General features: G+C 41.2%; 1 protein-coding gene across 1 annotated transcript in view; it reads right to left on the bottom strand.

The window, feature by feature from the left end:
* MTMR7 (myotubularin related protein 7) overlaps positions 1-18,008 on the bottom strand; it is a 71,418-nt gene that overhangs the window by 32,856 nt on the left and 20,554 nt on the right. The window contains exons 2-3 of the mRNA XM_054990438.1: positions 15,014-15,136; positions 12,644-12,806 (exon numbers count right to left, since the gene is read on the bottom strand). Coding sequence (XP_054846413.1) covers positions 12,644-12,806; positions 15,014-15,136 — 286 coding nt within the window. The remainder of the gene's footprint in view (positions 1-12,643; positions 12,807-15,013; positions 15,137-18,008) is intronic.

Here is an 18,008-nt window from a genome sequence, read left to right as displayed (position 1 = left end):
CCGGGACCCAGGAGGGGGAGGAAAACTTAATTTGAATTCGATTGTAATTTGTATCCTGTATGATCAACCACTCCATCATTACTCTAGAATGTTTTGTTAGCCTGGTGTTTTTCAGAACTGGCAACCATGCTCGGTTCATTCTTAAGGTTTCTTCTTTCCTGTTGAAGTTTTGCTTATGCTTGTGAATTTCAATGGCTTCCCTGTGCAGTCTGACAAAGTAGTTGGAAGTGTTGTCCAGTATTTTGGTGTCCTGGAATAAGATACTGTGCCCTGTTTGAGTTAGGCTATGTTCAGCCACTGCTGATTTTTCAGGTTGTCCAAGTCTGCAGTGTCTTTCATGTTCTTTTATTCTTGTCTGGATGCTACGCTTTGTGGTCCCGATGTAAACTTGTCCACAGCTGCAGGGTATACGGTATACTCCTGCAGAGGTTAGGGGGTCTCTACTGTCTTTTGCTGATCATAGCATCTGTTGTATTTTTCGGGTGGGTCTGAATACTGCTTGAAGGTTATGCTTTTTCATAAGCTTTCCCATCTGATCAGTAATTCCTTTGATATATGGCAAAAACACTTTTCCTGTCTCCCACCAGGCTAACAAAACATTCTATCCCTGACAATAGCCCTACAGAGAAGATTAGCACATCAAGTACCAATCCATATGCAAAAGAACCTCCTCAGGATACAGTGAAGCCTCCCGCCATTAGCATTCCACACCCTTGGAAACTCTTACAGGATGACTCAGCTCAACCCCACCCCTCCTGAGTAGATACAAATGACCTACACCTTTTCCACACTGTGACACTGAGAGATCTCTGTCTTTTGGTGCTACACCTCTGAAGATGCCAGCCACAGCTGCTGGCGAAACGTCAGGAACTACAATGCCAAGACCACGGCAATACAGCCCGGAAAACCCACAACAACCAAAGATGGTTAGCCTTGTTAATCTACCTGTAGCAGTGGAAAAGAGCAAGAGTCCAGTAGCACCTATAAGCAGGGCTTTTTTTCAGCTGGAACGCGGTGGAATGGAGTTCCGGAACCTCTTGAAAATGGTCACATGGCTGGTGGCCCCGCCCCCTGATCTCCAGACAGAGGGGAGTTGAGATTGCCCTCTGCGCCGCTCGGCTCTGTCTGGAGATCAGGGGGAGGGGCCACCAGCCATGTGACCATTTTCTCCAAGGGCAACCCACTGAGTTCCACCACTTCTTTTCCCAGAAAAAAAGCCCTGCCTATAAGACTAACAAAATTTGTGGTAGGGTACGAGCTTTCATGAGTCACAGCTCACTTCTTCATTTGCTTGTGATATGGAGGAATCTGTTCTGGAGACTCTTTGTTCTGACTCTATTATGCTTGTTCTTGTGGTCTCATTCTGTGACTTAACCAGTGGAAGGAAAGACCCTCAGAAATTCACCTTGGTCAGCGGAACAATGTCATCCAAAATAAGTGCTCCTGTCTTCATTATTAGATGACACCAGCATTCACAGCCTCCTGGAATATTTTACCTCAGAGAGCTCATTATTATTTATTTAAAAAATTCTGAGTTGCCTTTCTCCTCAGAATGAACACCCAAGGTAATGGGCACCCTGGTTTTAAAAAGAACAACCAAAAACCAATATAACAGATTCCTGACAAAAACGGTTTTATTTATTTAAAACATTTATACCTCACTTCTCAACCAAGTATATTCTTGTGGTGGCTTGCTTAAAAAGTAGGGGTTAAAATTCAATAACAAATCACAGTAAACGCACTAGAAACAAACAGAAACATTAAAGAGAGCAAGAAAATCTAGCAGACTGTTCAAAGACAGCTGTTTAAAACAGTAATATAAAAGTACAGCAATTCATTAAAAATGTGGTGATTGAAAACTCAAAAATAAACAAGCAGATCATATACAACGGTCAAGTAAAAGTCAGTAATATTATGGGGTGGGGGGTACTATCAACTGAAAACCTGGGGAAATGGCTAGATTTTATGCAAGCGCTCAAAATACAGAAGGTTCATCACAAAGCAAAATGCTCAGGGGAGAGTGTTTCATAGGAGACAGAGGCAAATACCAAACCTGTGTGTCTTCTGTACCGGAAAGCAAAGTCATGTCAGGAAATCGCGCCATGAAGACACGTCGTTCCGTAAGTTTTGCACTATTTTTCAGGAGGGGGAGAAGACATGTGGAAACAGCCTAGGCTTTATGAAAAGGTAAAGGTGGTCCCCTGTGCAAGCACCAAGCCATTACTGACCCATGGGGGGGACGTCGCATCATGGCGTTTTCTTGGCAGACTTTTTGTTATGGGGTGGTTTGCCATTGCCTTTCCCAGTCTTTTATTTTATGTACTTGTAAAAAATCTTTTAAAAAACAACTCATGAATTTGTATGAAGAAAAGCTGAATTGCTCAATCTGAATAAAATTTACAAATTATGCAAATATCCATGTGTCTGTTTCTGTTGTATTATTTATTCTGATTCTGCTTATCGTGGGAAGGAACAAAGAGTTATGCGGGGCACAGAAGCCTGATCTTCTGACTGCCAGAAATTCTGTTCTTGGCAACTTGGCAACTTCTTAGGATTTTTAAATTGCTTTTTAAAAATGAATTTAGCAGAATACTGATTTCTGTATCCATTCTGGATGGTTCACAAACCTCTGGCTTGTAGCTTGCTACTCTAGTCATCCCCATATGAAGCCTCCCTCTGGCCCGAGGAGATCTCCTTCAATCGAAGAGCTTCTTCTGTGGGAGGAACAGCCTCTTCTAGGGGAGGCGTCTCCTTGGGCTAGAGAAAATTTCAAACTCGGCTGAGGGGAATGGTAGGATTTAGGCCACTGTCCTAAGAGGCAGGACTCACACACAGCTTTGTATAGGCTGAGATAGTGACTTCTGGTTTATATTATAGTTGCAATCCTACGAACACTATCCTCGGAGTAAGCCTCATCAAATAAAAGGGGACTTACTTCTGAGTATACCTGCATAGTAATAATATAATAACATTCGACTTCTATACCGCCCTTCAGAACAACTTAACACTCACTCAGAGTAGTTTACAAAGTATGTTATTATAATCCCCACAACCAGAGCCGGCGCGCCCATAGAGGCCAGGTAGGCAGTGGCCTCAGGTGCAGGGTGCCAGAGGGAGCGCCGGAGGAGGCGCGGGGGGCGGGAGCGCATGCCACAAAGCAGCAGCCTCCTATCCCTCCCGCCCTGCGCCGCCGCTGCCGCCACCACCGCCGCTGCCAGCACAAGCCCCTGGCCGGGCGCAGCCGCTGCGTGCAGGCATCTGCAGCGGCACAGGCAACCAAGCAGGAGAGCTTGGAGGCCGCCCGCTGCAGCGATTGGGCTGGCGGCAGCACGCGCGTGCCATGATGACGTCACGTGTGATGTCATCACACAGGCCAGTGCACGCGCGCTTCTTCGGGTGGGGGAGCACCTGGCCAGCCAGCCGCAAGCGCCGCAAACCCTTGCGCCGCCCCTGCCTGCAACAGTCACCCTGTGGGGTGGGTGGGGCTGAGAGAGCTGTGACTGACCCAAAGTCACCCAGCTGGCTTCAAGTGGAAGAGCCAGTTTGGTGTAGTAGTTAAGAGCGTGGGACTCTAATCTGGAGAACTGGGTTTGATTCCCCACTCCTCCACTTGAAGCCAGCTGGGTGACCTTGGGCTAGTCATGGCTCTCTGGAGCTCTCTCAGCCCCACCTACCTCACAGGGTGTTTTGTAGTGAGGATAATAATGACATACTTTGTAAACCACTCTGAGTGAACATTAAGTTGTCCTGAACGGCAGCATATAAATCAAATGTTGTTGTTGTAGAGTGGGGAATCAAACTCAGCTCTCCAGATTAGAATCCTGCTGCTCTTAACCACTACACCAAACTCGCTACAGGTGTAAACTGTAGCCAAACAGAAATTACATGTGTGTTCCAACTGCAAACTGGAATGTGTATCTAGGCCTAGATGCTTTGCAACTTCTCTGCATTGCTTTTTCATATAATGTGCATTTAAGCAGACATTCAAAAGCACATCTCCACTTACCTTCTGGTGCAACAGAGTTGCCAGGCATAGCTTGGCCATCAGTGAGAGACGTCCCAGTGGGAGGGAGAGTTCGTAAACCATGTGCTGACATCAGCAGCAATGCATCCAGAAGTGAGGACAGTGCATCACTGGGGACTAGGGTTGCCAGGCCCCCTCAACCACCCAGCGGGGGATCGGGGCCTGGTTCTTACCTCTGTTCTGCCAGGGGGTGCGCACGCAAAGCGCATGAAGCGCAATGACGTAACCTCTGGGAAGTGACGTCATCACGCTGTGCATGCCCTCCCCAGCGCGCCCACACTCCACAGGGGCTTACGTTGGGGGCTGCTGTGGAGCGCAGGAATGCTCCTGCACTCCACAGTGGCCCAAAACGCACCCGCAGATCGGGCCTGTTTTGAGGCGCTGTGGAGCACAGGAGCGCTCCTGCACTCCACAGCGCCTCAAAACGGGCCCATTTTGGCCCAGACTGGGCCCATTTTGAGCCGCTGCAGAGCGCGGGAGCGCTCCTGTGCGCTGCATCGTCCCAAAATGGGCCCGATCTGCACCAAAACGGGCCCAATCCGTGGCCATTTTGGCATGGATCGGGCCCATTTTGGGACGCTACAGCGCACAGGACCACTCCCTTGCTCCACAGAGGATCAAAATGGGCCTGATCTGCAGGAGCGCGCAGCTCTGCAGGGCAGCCCGCATGGAGGATGCACTCCCCCCCCGCTGACTAGGTAAGTGGGGCAGGGTGTGGGGGGGTGAGGGTGGGGGATCCCCCACCCCCACTGGGGGTCTGGCACCCCTACTGGGGACACTAGCATTTGGGCCAAATACTGCAGGAATACTAGAGCATCCCCAGCTACCCACCCATGCCACTTCCAGATGCACAGGGAATGATATCAGCATGTTGGGATGCTGCCCATCCCCTGCCCCATTTTGCTGCCATTTTCCTCCCACCAGCCAGGCAGCAGGCAGGATCCATGGGTAGCAGGAGATCCCTGCCACCCGCTGGAATATGGTAATCCCATAGCACAATCCTTTTTCAAATGCAGCTAGGCCAAAATTGGTGGATATAAGCGGATGCAAAAGTTAGCAAGCAAAACATAATTTGTTCTAAAAATGGAGAAGAAACAAAGGGATTGTTATCTTGACCACCAGGGCTTTTTTTCAGCTGGAACGCAATGGAACGGAGTTCCGGAACCTCTTGAAAATGGTCACATGGCTGGTGGCCCCGCCCCTTGATCTCCAGACAGCGGTGCGGAGGGCAATCTAAACTCCCCTCTGCCTGGAGATCAGGGGGCGGGGCCACCAGCCATGTGACCATTTTCTTCGAGGACAACCCACTGAGTTCCACCACCTCTTTTCCCAGAAAAAAAGCCCTGTTGACCACCATACATTTTAAGAATATTAACTTGCAAACAGAGTAAGAGATGGTTCAAGTACAGTCTGAGATTTTTGTAGCTCAGACTCCTTACTCTGTTTATTGTCATGGGATATATTCACATACAACGAGCCCTGGTCTATGTTTCATTTGCTTATGTACAATGGTTATATTTAACTTGGAGGGGAAATTAAATAAAAGGAACTGGCTGGAATTGTGACATTTAGTTGCTCACTAGTTTCCAAAACATTGAATTAAACTCATCCATTACACCTGCTCACATAACTGGTTGGAAGCACTCACACTAGGTCAATTCAGAACACACATTCTCACAACAGCTTAAGTTTTATCAACATTTCAACTACTAAGTACAAGATACAATGCGTATCCAAATTCAGTGCCAAATTGGGGGAGAGGGGAAAGCAGGAGGCCCAATTGACTCAAGGGAGGGGCAAACTTAAACACCTGTTAATTTGTTGGTCTTTGATAAGTTTTGTAACTTGTTTTTATGATTATCAACAATTGTCTTTTAAAATGTTTACTGTGACTAGGCTTTCAAAAGCTGGAAGCAGCCCAGACCTCTCTGTTTTTGTTTTTCTTTAAATAGATTTTATTGGATGAGGTGATATAAAATAGTTGGTTAATACATACATCTTATCCAAATTAAATCTTTCTAAATATATGACCCCACCCCCTCCCCTCCCCCTATTCTCTGTTGACTTCCAACAACACTCGAACCCCCCGTTTATTCATAGAGATTATTATTACACTATATTGCAATTATATTATATTAACCATGGTAAAGATCTTAATATATATTCCCTTCGTTAAAGTCTTATTTAATAAAGTTTAAAATCCCTCCGAAGACCACAGTTGTCCTTTAACATCGCATTTCTTTTCCAAATATTTCTTAAACTTCTTCCAATCTTCCAAGAAAGTTTCTGGATCTTGCTCTTTCAGATTTCTAGTTAATTTGTCCATTTTGGCCATGTACAACAGCTTCCTTGTCCATTCTTCAGTATTCGGTACTTCTTTTTTCCAATATCGAGCATATAAAATTCTTGCTGCTACTATCATATAATATAACAATATCTTATCATTTCTATTGACCTCTTCTAAATGTAAAGATAGCAATAACATTTCTGGATTTTTAGCAACATTATATTGTAATATCAAAGACATTTCAGCACATATTCTAGACCAGAAGTCTCTAGCCTTTTGGTAAGTCCACCACATATGAAATAGAGAACCTTCATGCTCCTTACATTTCCAACATTTATTCAATAACTGTTTGTTAGCTATGGCTAATTTTTTCGGTGTTAAGTACCATCTATACAGCATTTTATAACCGTTCTCTTTAATACTGGTACAAGTTGATATTTTTAAGGTGTTTTTCCATAATTGTTCCCATGCTTCCATCGCTATTTCCTTATTACAATTTATGGCCCACTTTACCATTTGCACCTTGACTGTTTCATCTTCTGTAAACCACTTCAATAACAACTTATACATTTTAGATATTGCTTTACTATTATCCCCCAATAATAGCGCCTCTAGTTCTGAATTTTTAATTCTAAAACCATTCTTTCTATGTTCTGAATCAAATAAATCTTTAATTTGTCTATATTGTAACCAACCATATTTAAATGGCAACTCCTCGTTTCGCTTAAGTTTCAACCCATCATTGTCTAATACTGTTAATTCTTTGAGGGTAAGCCATTCCTTTCCCTTTCCATATTTGGGTTAATTACTTCAGCTGGAACAATCCAAAGTGGTTTCTTTAGTTCTATACATTTCTTGTACTTGAGCCAAGTTGACAATAGATTCCTTCTAAGGTAGTGGTGCTGAAACATTGCATCCATTTTGTACATTTCATACTACATGTATGCATGCCATCCAAATAATTTATTATATCCTTCCAACGTTAATAATTTGTGATTGGTCAAAGACACCCATTCTTTTAGCCACACCAAACATATCGCTTCATGATAAAGTCTCAGATCAGGTAACTGCATTCCTCCTCTTTCCTTAGCGTCACAAAGAACTTTCATATTAACTCTTAGTTTCTTTCCTGCCCATACAAATTCTGATATTTTCCTTTGCCATTTTTCAAATTGTTTCTTATCTTTCACAATTGGAATTGTTTGCATTAAAAACATCATTCTGGGCAGTACATTCATTTTGATTGTGGCAATTCGGCCTAACCACGACAAATTTAATATATTCCATTTTATCATGTCTCTTTCAATTTGAACCCAGAGCTTTTTGTAATTATTCTTAAACAAGTCTATATTCTTAGCTGTCAGCTCTATCCCCAAATATTTAGTCCTGTGTACCACTTCGCAGTTTCTTAATTCACTTAGTTCTTGTTGTTTCTTCTTAGTCATATTTTTGGTTATTATTTTTGACTTCTTTTTATTTATGTAAAATCCCGCCAAGTATCCAAACTCCTTTATTTTGTCCAGCAGTCTTGGCAGGGTTTGTAGAGGGTCTTCCACTATAAACATCACATCGTCTGCAAATGCTCTCAATTTGTAGGAGGATCCTTTTATTTTCATTCCTTTTATACTATCATTTTCTCTAATCCTCCTCAATAATACTTCTAAGACCATCACAAACAAAAGCAGTGATAGTGGACATCCTTGTCTGGTTCTTTTCCTTATTTCCAACTTCTCTGTCAGGTCGTCATTGACACATATTGTTGCCCTTTGTAAGTTATAAATTGCTTTCACTGCTTGTATAAATTCATTACCTAGATCCATCTTCTCCATAATTGCGAACATAAAGCCCCAGTTCAAATTGTCAAAGGCCTTCTCTGTGTCCGCAAAGAATAGGCCAACTTCCTTATCAGGTCGCTTGTAGTAATATTCAATAGCATTTATCACTACTCTCAAATTGTCTTTTAATTGTCTATTTGGTAAGAATCCGGCCTGATCTTCATCTATAAAATCCATTAACCATATTTTGAGCCTATCCACCAGTATTCTTGCCATGATTTTGTAATAATTGTTTATGAGCGATATGGGTCTGTAATTTTTCAACTCTGTTAAATCTTGACTTTCTTTTGGGATCAGTGCAATACTAGCTTCACTTCATGTATCTGGGAGACCCTTTCCTTGAAGCATATCGTTCATTACATTTTTTAAAATCGGTACTAGGTCCTCCTTCATTACTTTGTAAAATTTAGCTGTGATCCCATCAGGTCCTGGTGCTTTCCCAATCTTAGCCGCTTCAATAGCCTGTATGACTTCTTCTGTTATTGGAGCATTCAGTCTGTTTCATCTTTTCTGGTATCTTTGGTAAACGGGCATTCTTCAAATACCCATCTATCTCTTGTACATTCACAGATTTCTTTTGAAATAATTTAGCGTAGTATTTAAAGAACGCACGCTTAATTGATTGATGATCTTTCAATTCTTTACCATCCTCCATTATTGTATTAATAATTTTCATTTCCTTCCTTTTTTTCAGTTGCCAGGCTAGATACTTTCCTGGTTTATTTGCTCCTTCAAATGACTTCTGCTTTAATGTCTTTAACTTCCATTCTAGCTCTTTATTACTAATGGCTGTTATTTGATCCTGTAGTATTTTGATTTCCTGTATAATCGACTTTTTCCCTGGTCTTTTCTTCAATTGTTGTTCTTTTTTATATATTTTTTCTTGTATTTCTTGCCATTTCTCCTGCTTTCTTTTCTTATCCTTACTATTAAGTAAAGTTAAGTTTCCTCTCATTACAGCTTTATAGGTATCCCATACCATCTGTGTTGAAACTTCATTGTTATTATTTGTTAAAAAAAATTGCGTAGTTTCTTCTTTCAAATACTTCAAATTTTCCTGGTTTTGTAATAAATCCTCATTTTTTCTCCATCTAAATTTTCTTCGACCCATTGTCCATTTCCATAACATTGGATTGTGGTCTGCTCTCACCTTCGGTAAAATTTCCACTTTTTTAGTCAATAAAGTCAAATCTTTTGTTGCCCAAATCATGTCAATACATGAAAATGATAAGTGCCTTGCGGTGTAGTATGTAAATTCACTACTTTTCGGATTTTCTTTTCTCCATACGTCTTCCAAATGTTCTTGTTGAACTAATTCAAAAAAAGTTTTGGTAACTTCCCTGATTTTTTAATGGTTGCTTTTGATTTTTTGTCTAATTGCAAGTCCACCACACCATTAAAATCTCCAACCAATATCATCTGATCAAATACATCCTGATCTAATTTATTCAATAAGTCTTTGAAAAATTGGTCTTTTGCTCCATTTGGCGCATAGAGAGCTGTTACCAATATTTTTTCGCATTTATATTTATTTCCACGGCCACATATCTTCCATCTTGATCCCGAAAAATTAATTTTGATTCTACAGCCTCATTTACATAGATCACTACTCCTTTCTTCTTTTGTTTAGACGCTGATATATATTCTTTCCCCAACTGATTGTTTTTTAAATATTTTATGTCTTTATCTTTAATATGTGTCTCTTGTAGACATACTATATTACAATTTTGCTTCTTTAGCCAATGAAAAATTGTCTTTCTCTTTTGAGGTGAGTTTAGTCCGTTCACGTTCCAAGATATTAATTTGTACTCCATATTTTACATTTTTAATAATCCAGGAAAGTCCTCTGCATTTTCCTGTAAAAATTTTTCCATTTGCTCCTTTGTTTTGATGATAATTCTCAAAGCTTTGTAATAAAAGCTTAGACCTTCTGGGACTTCCCATCTATATCTGATGTCTTTGTCTCTTAATTTCTGGGTCAATTCCCTGTATTTTTTCTGCTCTTGGAGAATCCGTTTTGGGACTTCTTTCATGATCTTAATTCTACTCCTCTCCTTTATTAGGGGTTTTTCAAAATGCCTCTTAAGTATCTCTTCCTTCATTCTCTTTGTCGCTAATTGCACAATAATATCTCTTGGTAGCTTTCTCTGTTGTGCAAAAGCCAAGTTGATTCTGTACGCCAAGTCCATATTTGCTGTTATTTCATCTTCCTCTTTCCCTAGAAATTCTGCCAATATCTTTGTCATCTGCTCTTTTGTGGTTTGAGTCTCAGATTCCTGCATGCCACGAAATCTTAACTGCTTTTCCGTCACCTTACACTCCGTCATTGCCACTCTTGTCTGCATCACTTCATTTTCATGTTTCACTTCTGCTTTTATATCATTTGTCTTTTGTTCTACCTGTTCCACTTTTTTAGTTGTCACTTGCAAATCTTCCTTTACTCCCTCTATCTTTTTGTCAATGCAGCTACATCAGCTTGAATAACATCTCTCATCTCTTTAAAATCTTTTGCCAGCATTTCTTGCATCTTCTGTAACAACTCTTTGTGATTCTCTGCCACTTTTTTTCCCAGTCCTTCGATTGCTGCATCCGCCAAGATTTGCCATTCCTTATCTGCTCCTTTTTTCCTGGCTATCGTGGGGCTCGGTTTCGAGCCTCCCCACGTGTCTGCCCTTTTCCTCAAATCTGTGTTGAATTGTTTAAACCTTGCCTTTTCTTAAAATTTCTTTAAAAGGGGGGGGGGAGTCTTTTTAAAGTCCAAAATGTCAGGCGCTTTTTATCTATGGTACCATTACAGCGTCTCTATGGTTTCTGGCTTAGCTTCGTACCTTACTTAAGATGGCGCACTTCCTGTTCCTGTAGCCTTCGTAGCCTCCCAGTAGTATATTTGTTTTGGTTCCTTTTTCCGTCAATCCTCTTCTCTTTCACTTTACTGTCCTTGCTAGGAATCCAATTGTCTGCTCTGCTGTTAACTTCCCGTCTCGTGATGTTTCTCACGCTGGTTATCTCAATTCTAACCGCAGTAAGTATAAACAATATTTCTTTTCAAATTTTTAGTCCACATTTACTTCCCCAGCATCTTCAATTTTACTCTGCTTCTGCTTCTCATATTAGTTCACAGACAATACAGAAATTATCCAACCTTTCCATCAATTCTCTGTCCCCCTAAATCAGCCACTAACCCCAGATGCACACACACACACCAGTCTTCCACTTACAGCTCTACCAGGCAACCTTATAAGCTGTTATTTGGGCATTCTCTCCTACTCTGCCTACTTGGCCATGATAATTGTCTCACCCTTACAAATTACTTTTGAGTGGGTCTTCCCAGTCCAATGACAACAAGGGGTCATCATCCTCCAGGTTGGGCCTGGAGTTCTCCTTGGCTTACAACCGATCTCCAAACAACAGAGATCAGTTCCCCCAGAGAAGATGGCAGCTTTGGAGGGGAAAACTCTACGGCATCACATTTCCAGAGACTTCTCTCCCCTCCCCAAACTCTTCCATATCCAGTCATCGCTCATGAAGAGCTTCTCTACACAAGAAATTTGACATGTGAAGAACACATGTCAGGAGATGCAATGGTAGCCGGGAAGGGTAGTTTAAAAAGACAGAGCCAGTGGCAGGGTAAAGGCTTTGCTATACACAGAAGCTGTGTGAAGGGGCCGTGAAATGCCAGAAGGGAAACCTCAGCCCATTATAACTTCTCCAGGTCCAAGACTGGCTCTGGAAGGCAGCTCCAGCCCATTTCCATTCCTCACTGCCCTCTGGTTGCAATCCCACACAGTTTTAGACTGGAAAGGTGAAATTAACAGAGCCTTCAGGTAGGCAAAGATGAAATTAACAAACCCTCTAAGGAGCGATCTCCACCAGCTCTATCTTTTTAAACTATGCTTCCCAGCTAACATTGCATCTTCCTACACTTGATAAACATGAGCCAAGGTGTCTCGTGTAGAGAGGCTCTAAAGCTAAGCCATATACAGACGGAGAATAACAGAAAGATCAAAGGCAAGGAAAGAGATGCTTTTTTCTGTCCCAGACTACTTTTGAAGTCAGAAAAAAACATGGGGAGAAACAGCAGGGGTCAATAATGTGCATAAGGGAGAGCAAAAACAATGCAGTTATAAAGCCAAGTAGGAGCAAAAACTCAGTGCAGAAAAATCCAAGAACTACTGGATGAGACAGAGGCCTTTTTGAAAGGCTGTGCATAAAAATATGGGAGATTGGATTAGCTCAGCAGTCCCTCCAAGCCAGGTTCTTGAAGATCTGCAAGCAGAGATAACAGAGCAAAGTCTCACCTTTCATCGCTCATCCCCAACTGGTACTCAGAGGGTTACTGTCTCTATTAACACAAATTAGTTGAGTATATGGAAAAAGAGCTCATCTTTCTTTCAAACCAGATTCTCATACTAATGGGGAGGAGTTCCATATTAACGCGAGAGTAATCAGTTGGGATAAATTTGGCACGAGTGCACCTCCTGAACTTCCGTTGCGTACCTGGGCGTGCCAGACGTATTAAAGATATGTAAACATCGTGACAATCTCTTTCCTGAGGCACTATAAACTGAACGTTCTGGAAGTTCTTGCAGCGAATCAGCAAAGGGCAGCCGGTGGCAGTCGTTGCTTGCTTCTCAATAGAGGAAATTTGACTGTGAAGAACCTGAAAAGGGAAAGCAAGATATCAAGCAAACAACAACAAAGAATATGCCGAAACATAATTCGGTCCGCTTGTATTATGTGAACCACTGGGTGTAAGGTTTAATGTGATACAGAGAAATTAAGACATTATGACAATACAGGTGGTTTATGCTGATGCATAATAGAAGCTCTGTCCTGAGACATGGTTATGGTAAGTTGTTTTTAAAGATCCACACAGTGGGGAACTGTCTTATACAGGGCTTTTTTTCTGGGAAAAGAGGTGGTGGAACTCGGTGGGTTGCCCTCGTAGAAAATGGTCACATGGCTGGTGGCCCCAACTCCTGATCTCCAGGCAGAGGGGAGTTGAGATTGCCCTCCGCGCCACTCAGCGGCACGGAGGGCAATCTCAGCTCCCCTCTGTCTGGAGATCAGGGGGCGGGGCCACCAGCCATGTGACCATTTTCAAGAGGTTCCAGAACTCCGTTCCACCACGTTACAGCTGAAAAAAAGCCCTGGTCTTATATGTTCACTCCATTTCCAAAAGGCATGTTGAAGTTCAAGTTCTCTCCAATGTAGGTGAGCTTTGACAGAGTTAGAGGAGCTAGCCTTGTTTTAGTCTGTAGTAGCAAAAGAGTGCATCTGACTAAGAGAGCTGTGGTTCCCAAAAGCTTATGCTACAATAAAGTTGGTTAGTCTTAAAGGTGCTACTGGACCCTTTACTATTTTGACATAGAGTGTGATTTGTATGTGAAGCCAGTTTCAGATGGAATTCCCAGAGTTCTGGTTTCAATTTTTTTTAAAGAGCATATTCAAATTCTAAGCATGCCCTCTTGAAGCAACATATAATTTTTCAAGGTGAAAAGCAGCAGAAACTGTTGTAAGGTGCTAACAGTAAAAAGTAGACCTATACACTGGGCCTTTGGTTGAGAGCCGGCAAATTGTCCTTTGCCTGCCCCCTACCTTCCTATGCTCCACCGGTCGCTGCCCTGGGCTTGCTGTTTAGATATTTATTGTCGCCTGTATTGCTCATGGTGCCAGTTTTTGTATTTTTGTATTGTATTTAGCTTTTAAATATTGTTTTTAGATATTGTATATGGTTCTGATGTATAATGTTTTCTTTGTTGTTAGCTGCCCCGAGCCTGTTCATGGGGAGGGCAGGGTATAAGTTTGATAAAATAAAAAAGAATAAAATAAATCATGCAAAACCCATGTTTAATTTAATTAACTATGGCTGGTATGAACATCCAAATGAGAGACACTCTACTAACTACGATTAGCTGAAGTACAACAGGCTAGAATCTGAAAACCAGGGCTTTTTTTCAGGGGGAACGCGGGGGAACGGAGTTCCGGAACCTCTTGAAAATGGTCACATGGCCGGTGGCCCCGCCCCTGATCTCCAGACAGAGGGGAGTTGAGGTTGCCCTCCGCGCCATGGTGTGGAGGGCAATCCAAACTCCCCTCTGTCTGGAGATCAGGGGGCGAGGCCACCGGCCATGTGACCATTTTCTCCGGGGGTAACCCATTGAGTTCCACCACCTCTTTTCCCAGAAAAAAAGCCCTGTTGAAAACCACGGTTTGAAGGTGGCTGATTAACCAATGGAACTTACTTCCAGGAAAATATTCTTAGAATTGCAGCCTAAGTCAGACCTGCTCTTTGCTTTACATACCAAGGTATTATACGTCTTTCCAATGGGCTTTATGCGCTGTTTATTGGATCTCTAGGGCATCTGGTTGGCCAGTGTGTATAAAGGGATGTTGGACTAGACGAACCACTGGTCTGATCCAGAAAAGCTCTTCTTATGTTGTCAGAATTTTGTTCTTTTAACTCCAAGAGCTGCTTAACCTATTATTCATTGGACTTCATAGCCATACAAGGATCTGAACTTGGTTTCCCAAGTTCTACTTAATATGGGGAACATAAACTGTTTATAATCTTTCAGTCCAGAAAATGTAAATATGAATCACAAATTCATTTGCCTTACAGCACAGTTCCTTGACTCAAGAGCTGCTGAGCACAAACGAAACCGCACCTCCCTCCCTAAGAGTTTCTATCTTTAATATCAATGGAGGAGGACATTATAAGCAAAGGGATTTATACAAAAAGCTGCCCAACACCTTTGAAATGAATAGGGACATCCAATATATCCCAATAATTTCTTCAGTCACTGGTATTTCAGGAGCTATAAAAATTAAATCAAATTTATGAAACTAATACATAAATTGTCATACCCATGTCTCTTTACGAGCATCGGATTCATTTTCCACAAAGATGACATGAGTAGCCGTTAGATACAAGGTTCCTAATGCTGCCCTTTTGGAAGATATTCCATCAATTAAGCGGACGTTTTCTACCTAAACAAAGAAAGAGAGGACACAACAGCAATGGTCAATTCTTTTCTTAAAAAAAAAAAAACACCAAATGGCAGATACACTAATAAATAAATAAATATATTGATGCTTAGAGATACCATATCCACGCTACGTATTGTTACATCAGTAAAGAAATGAGAAATAAAATTAAATTAGATCCAAATACACCCAATCACAAGACAAACAAAGGATTATCATATTAAAAGGGGATTCGACAGATTCATGGTTCATCAATGACTTACTAGCCATGGCAAATGGAATAAGAGGCAGTAAACTTCTCTTTATCCCCGTACTAAGAAGCAACATCAGGAGAGGATCTTAGCTTCTATACTGTTTGTTGGCCGTTCAGGGCAACTGGTTGGCCTGGGTGTGAAAGATAACACTGGACCATATAGACCAATGGTCTGATCTAGCAGGGCTCCTCTTATGTACAGTTGCCAAGTTTCTGGAGAAAAAACATCCTGCCCCCTTTAATAGCACCTTAATGGAATATAATTTATTGGATGGGATAAATTATCCATGCCATTAAAAGCTTCAGGTGCCCATTTTCACACATTAAGTCTCTATTAAAGAGAGAGGACATTTTTCTCCAGGCCTGTTCTCATGCTATTATGTGTCACAGCCTCAAGGAAGATGGGGATTCGAACAAACTGAAGTTGCCTTTTGCCAAGCTAACCAAAGAGATGTTTGGAGGAGTTCTGTGAGTTCAAACTGGGTTCACTTTAGCTGGATTCTCATTCCTATATCCAGGCTTGTCACTGCCCTAATCTGCACTGAGAACAATTTTGTAACAGTAAGAACCTCGGGACTTGACCCAATTTAAATACACACACATACACAAAACCATGATTCATAGATTTCTTGGCTAATTCTAACATGACCTATGTCAAGCACCAACCGCACAAGCAGAAAGCTGATTTTTTTAAATAGAAACATTTTCTAGCAAATTTGGCCTCTGGGAACTATTTTTGTGCATCTCACAGCATTCCCAGTGGAGAAATACGCTGTGCTGGGTCAGCTCCAAACTCACCCTTAGGGCTTCTTGCCAGGTCATCAAAGTACTTTAGGCCAAGAAGATCTATTGAAAAGCAGATGTTTTGTAGCTAGAGAATACATTCAAAAGTGGCGGCCTAGTTAGACATACAAATCACACTGCTCACGTCTAGGCTTTTTCCGCTGTTAATTGATTTTGACAATACATTTACAATCTGCCTTTCACCTGATCAATTAAAATAATTTACGTATTATCATTCCTTTCTTTTAATCTGATTAAAGCTTCTCGTCCTTGACTAAAAGTCTTGAGCTGTCAAAAACCCATCTGTTGAATGGTATCATCTTGACATAACACTAAATCAATAAAATTCAAAGATTTATCAGATGAAAAGAGTAAAACTAACTCATACTGAGACCGAGCTGAAAAATTATCTAGGTACTGAGTTAAAAACCTGTTTCTAAGACTAATATAAAGAGGACACTCTAACATAATGTGTATTAAGGTACCAATTTTCCTCTCAGAATATCCATAAAAACCTTACTATAGATAACTTTTTGAGATATTGCTGGAAGATGACTTAGAATGTAATAGAAAACCTGAAAGATGGACTTTCAATCTTAATTTTACTGTTTTACCATAGCACACCAGAAACAAAATAGCCATAAAACCATAAAAGTGTACTCTTAACCTACAGCTACCCCAGTTTAAATGTAACTAAGAAATTGGATTATAATTTACCAGGTGGAGTAAATTATCCTTATCAATATCCACTGTTATCAATTGCTTAGACAGAAATTGAAATTGTGAAGGATTTTCCATTTCAAGACTCAATCATGAAGCAAAATGGGAGAACACGACCAAGAAATCAGCACAGCCATGAAGAAACCAGAAAAAATCCTTATGTAAGCAAGTGTTATTGGAGACGAAGATCAAGATGATTCATATAGAGTATTCCTCATTATGGATGAGAAAGTCGGACAGTAAAGAAAGCTGACGGGAAGAAAATTGATTAATTTGAAATGTGGTGCTGAAGGCAAGTTTTACTGATACCATGGATGGCCAAAAAGACAAATAACTGGATCCTAGATCAAATCAAGCCTGAATTCTTCCTAGAAGCTAAAATAACTACACTATCGTACTTTGGCCACATCATGAGAATACAAGATTTGGCAGGGGGAAAAAACAATGCAAGGAAAAGTTGAAGAAAGCAGGAAAATTCAAAGCGACTTGACAATACAAAACATGCGCACAAACAATTCAAATTTCTCTCACTGATTAGTCACATAAAGCTTTAGTCGACTAGTCTGTCAATGACATCTTGCAGCCCTAATGCTATCATATTAGTCACAAAAAGAGAGACAGACAGACAGACTCAATATTCCAGGCAGGTTCTCTGGAAAGCAGCATAGAACATTTCTAAATAAATAATAAATAAATAATCATAGGTAAAGTTGACCTAAGATACAGACTTGGAAAAAGCAACCTAGTAGTTAGAGCACATTTATGTAGCCAGGACTTCCACACAAGAAAAGGTAAGTCAACATACAGGATTTTCATATGGTCAGTATTTGTTGTATGAACCTACCATAATGGGCTCCAGCAGTTGTAATTTTATCAGACTTGGTTAGAATGACAGATGCTGGGACAATTCTGACAAAGGGTAACCCTTCAATTAACAGTAACCTGATATATCACACAGGGAGAAATCCTAAACATATCTGCTTAGATAAGACCCATTTTATTTAGTGGGGCTTACAAGTAGGAAAGCGGTCTTAGGATAGCATTGATACGCAAATGAAAATCAAGCATATAGCAACTGCTTATGCCTGTCTGGAGAGTAATTTCATATTAATCAAAAGT

This window comes from Eublepharis macularius, chromosome 10 (genome assembly GCF_028583425.1).
Source record: "Eublepharis macularius isolate TG4126 chromosome 10, MPM_Emac_v1.0, whole genome shotgun sequence".
Classification (NCBI taxonomy): Eukaryota; Metazoa; Chordata; class Lepidosauria; order Squamata; family Eublepharidae; genus Eublepharis; species Eublepharis macularius.
Note: the sequence above shows the minus strand (reverse complement) of the source record. Positions and strands in the feature narration are given on the sequence as shown.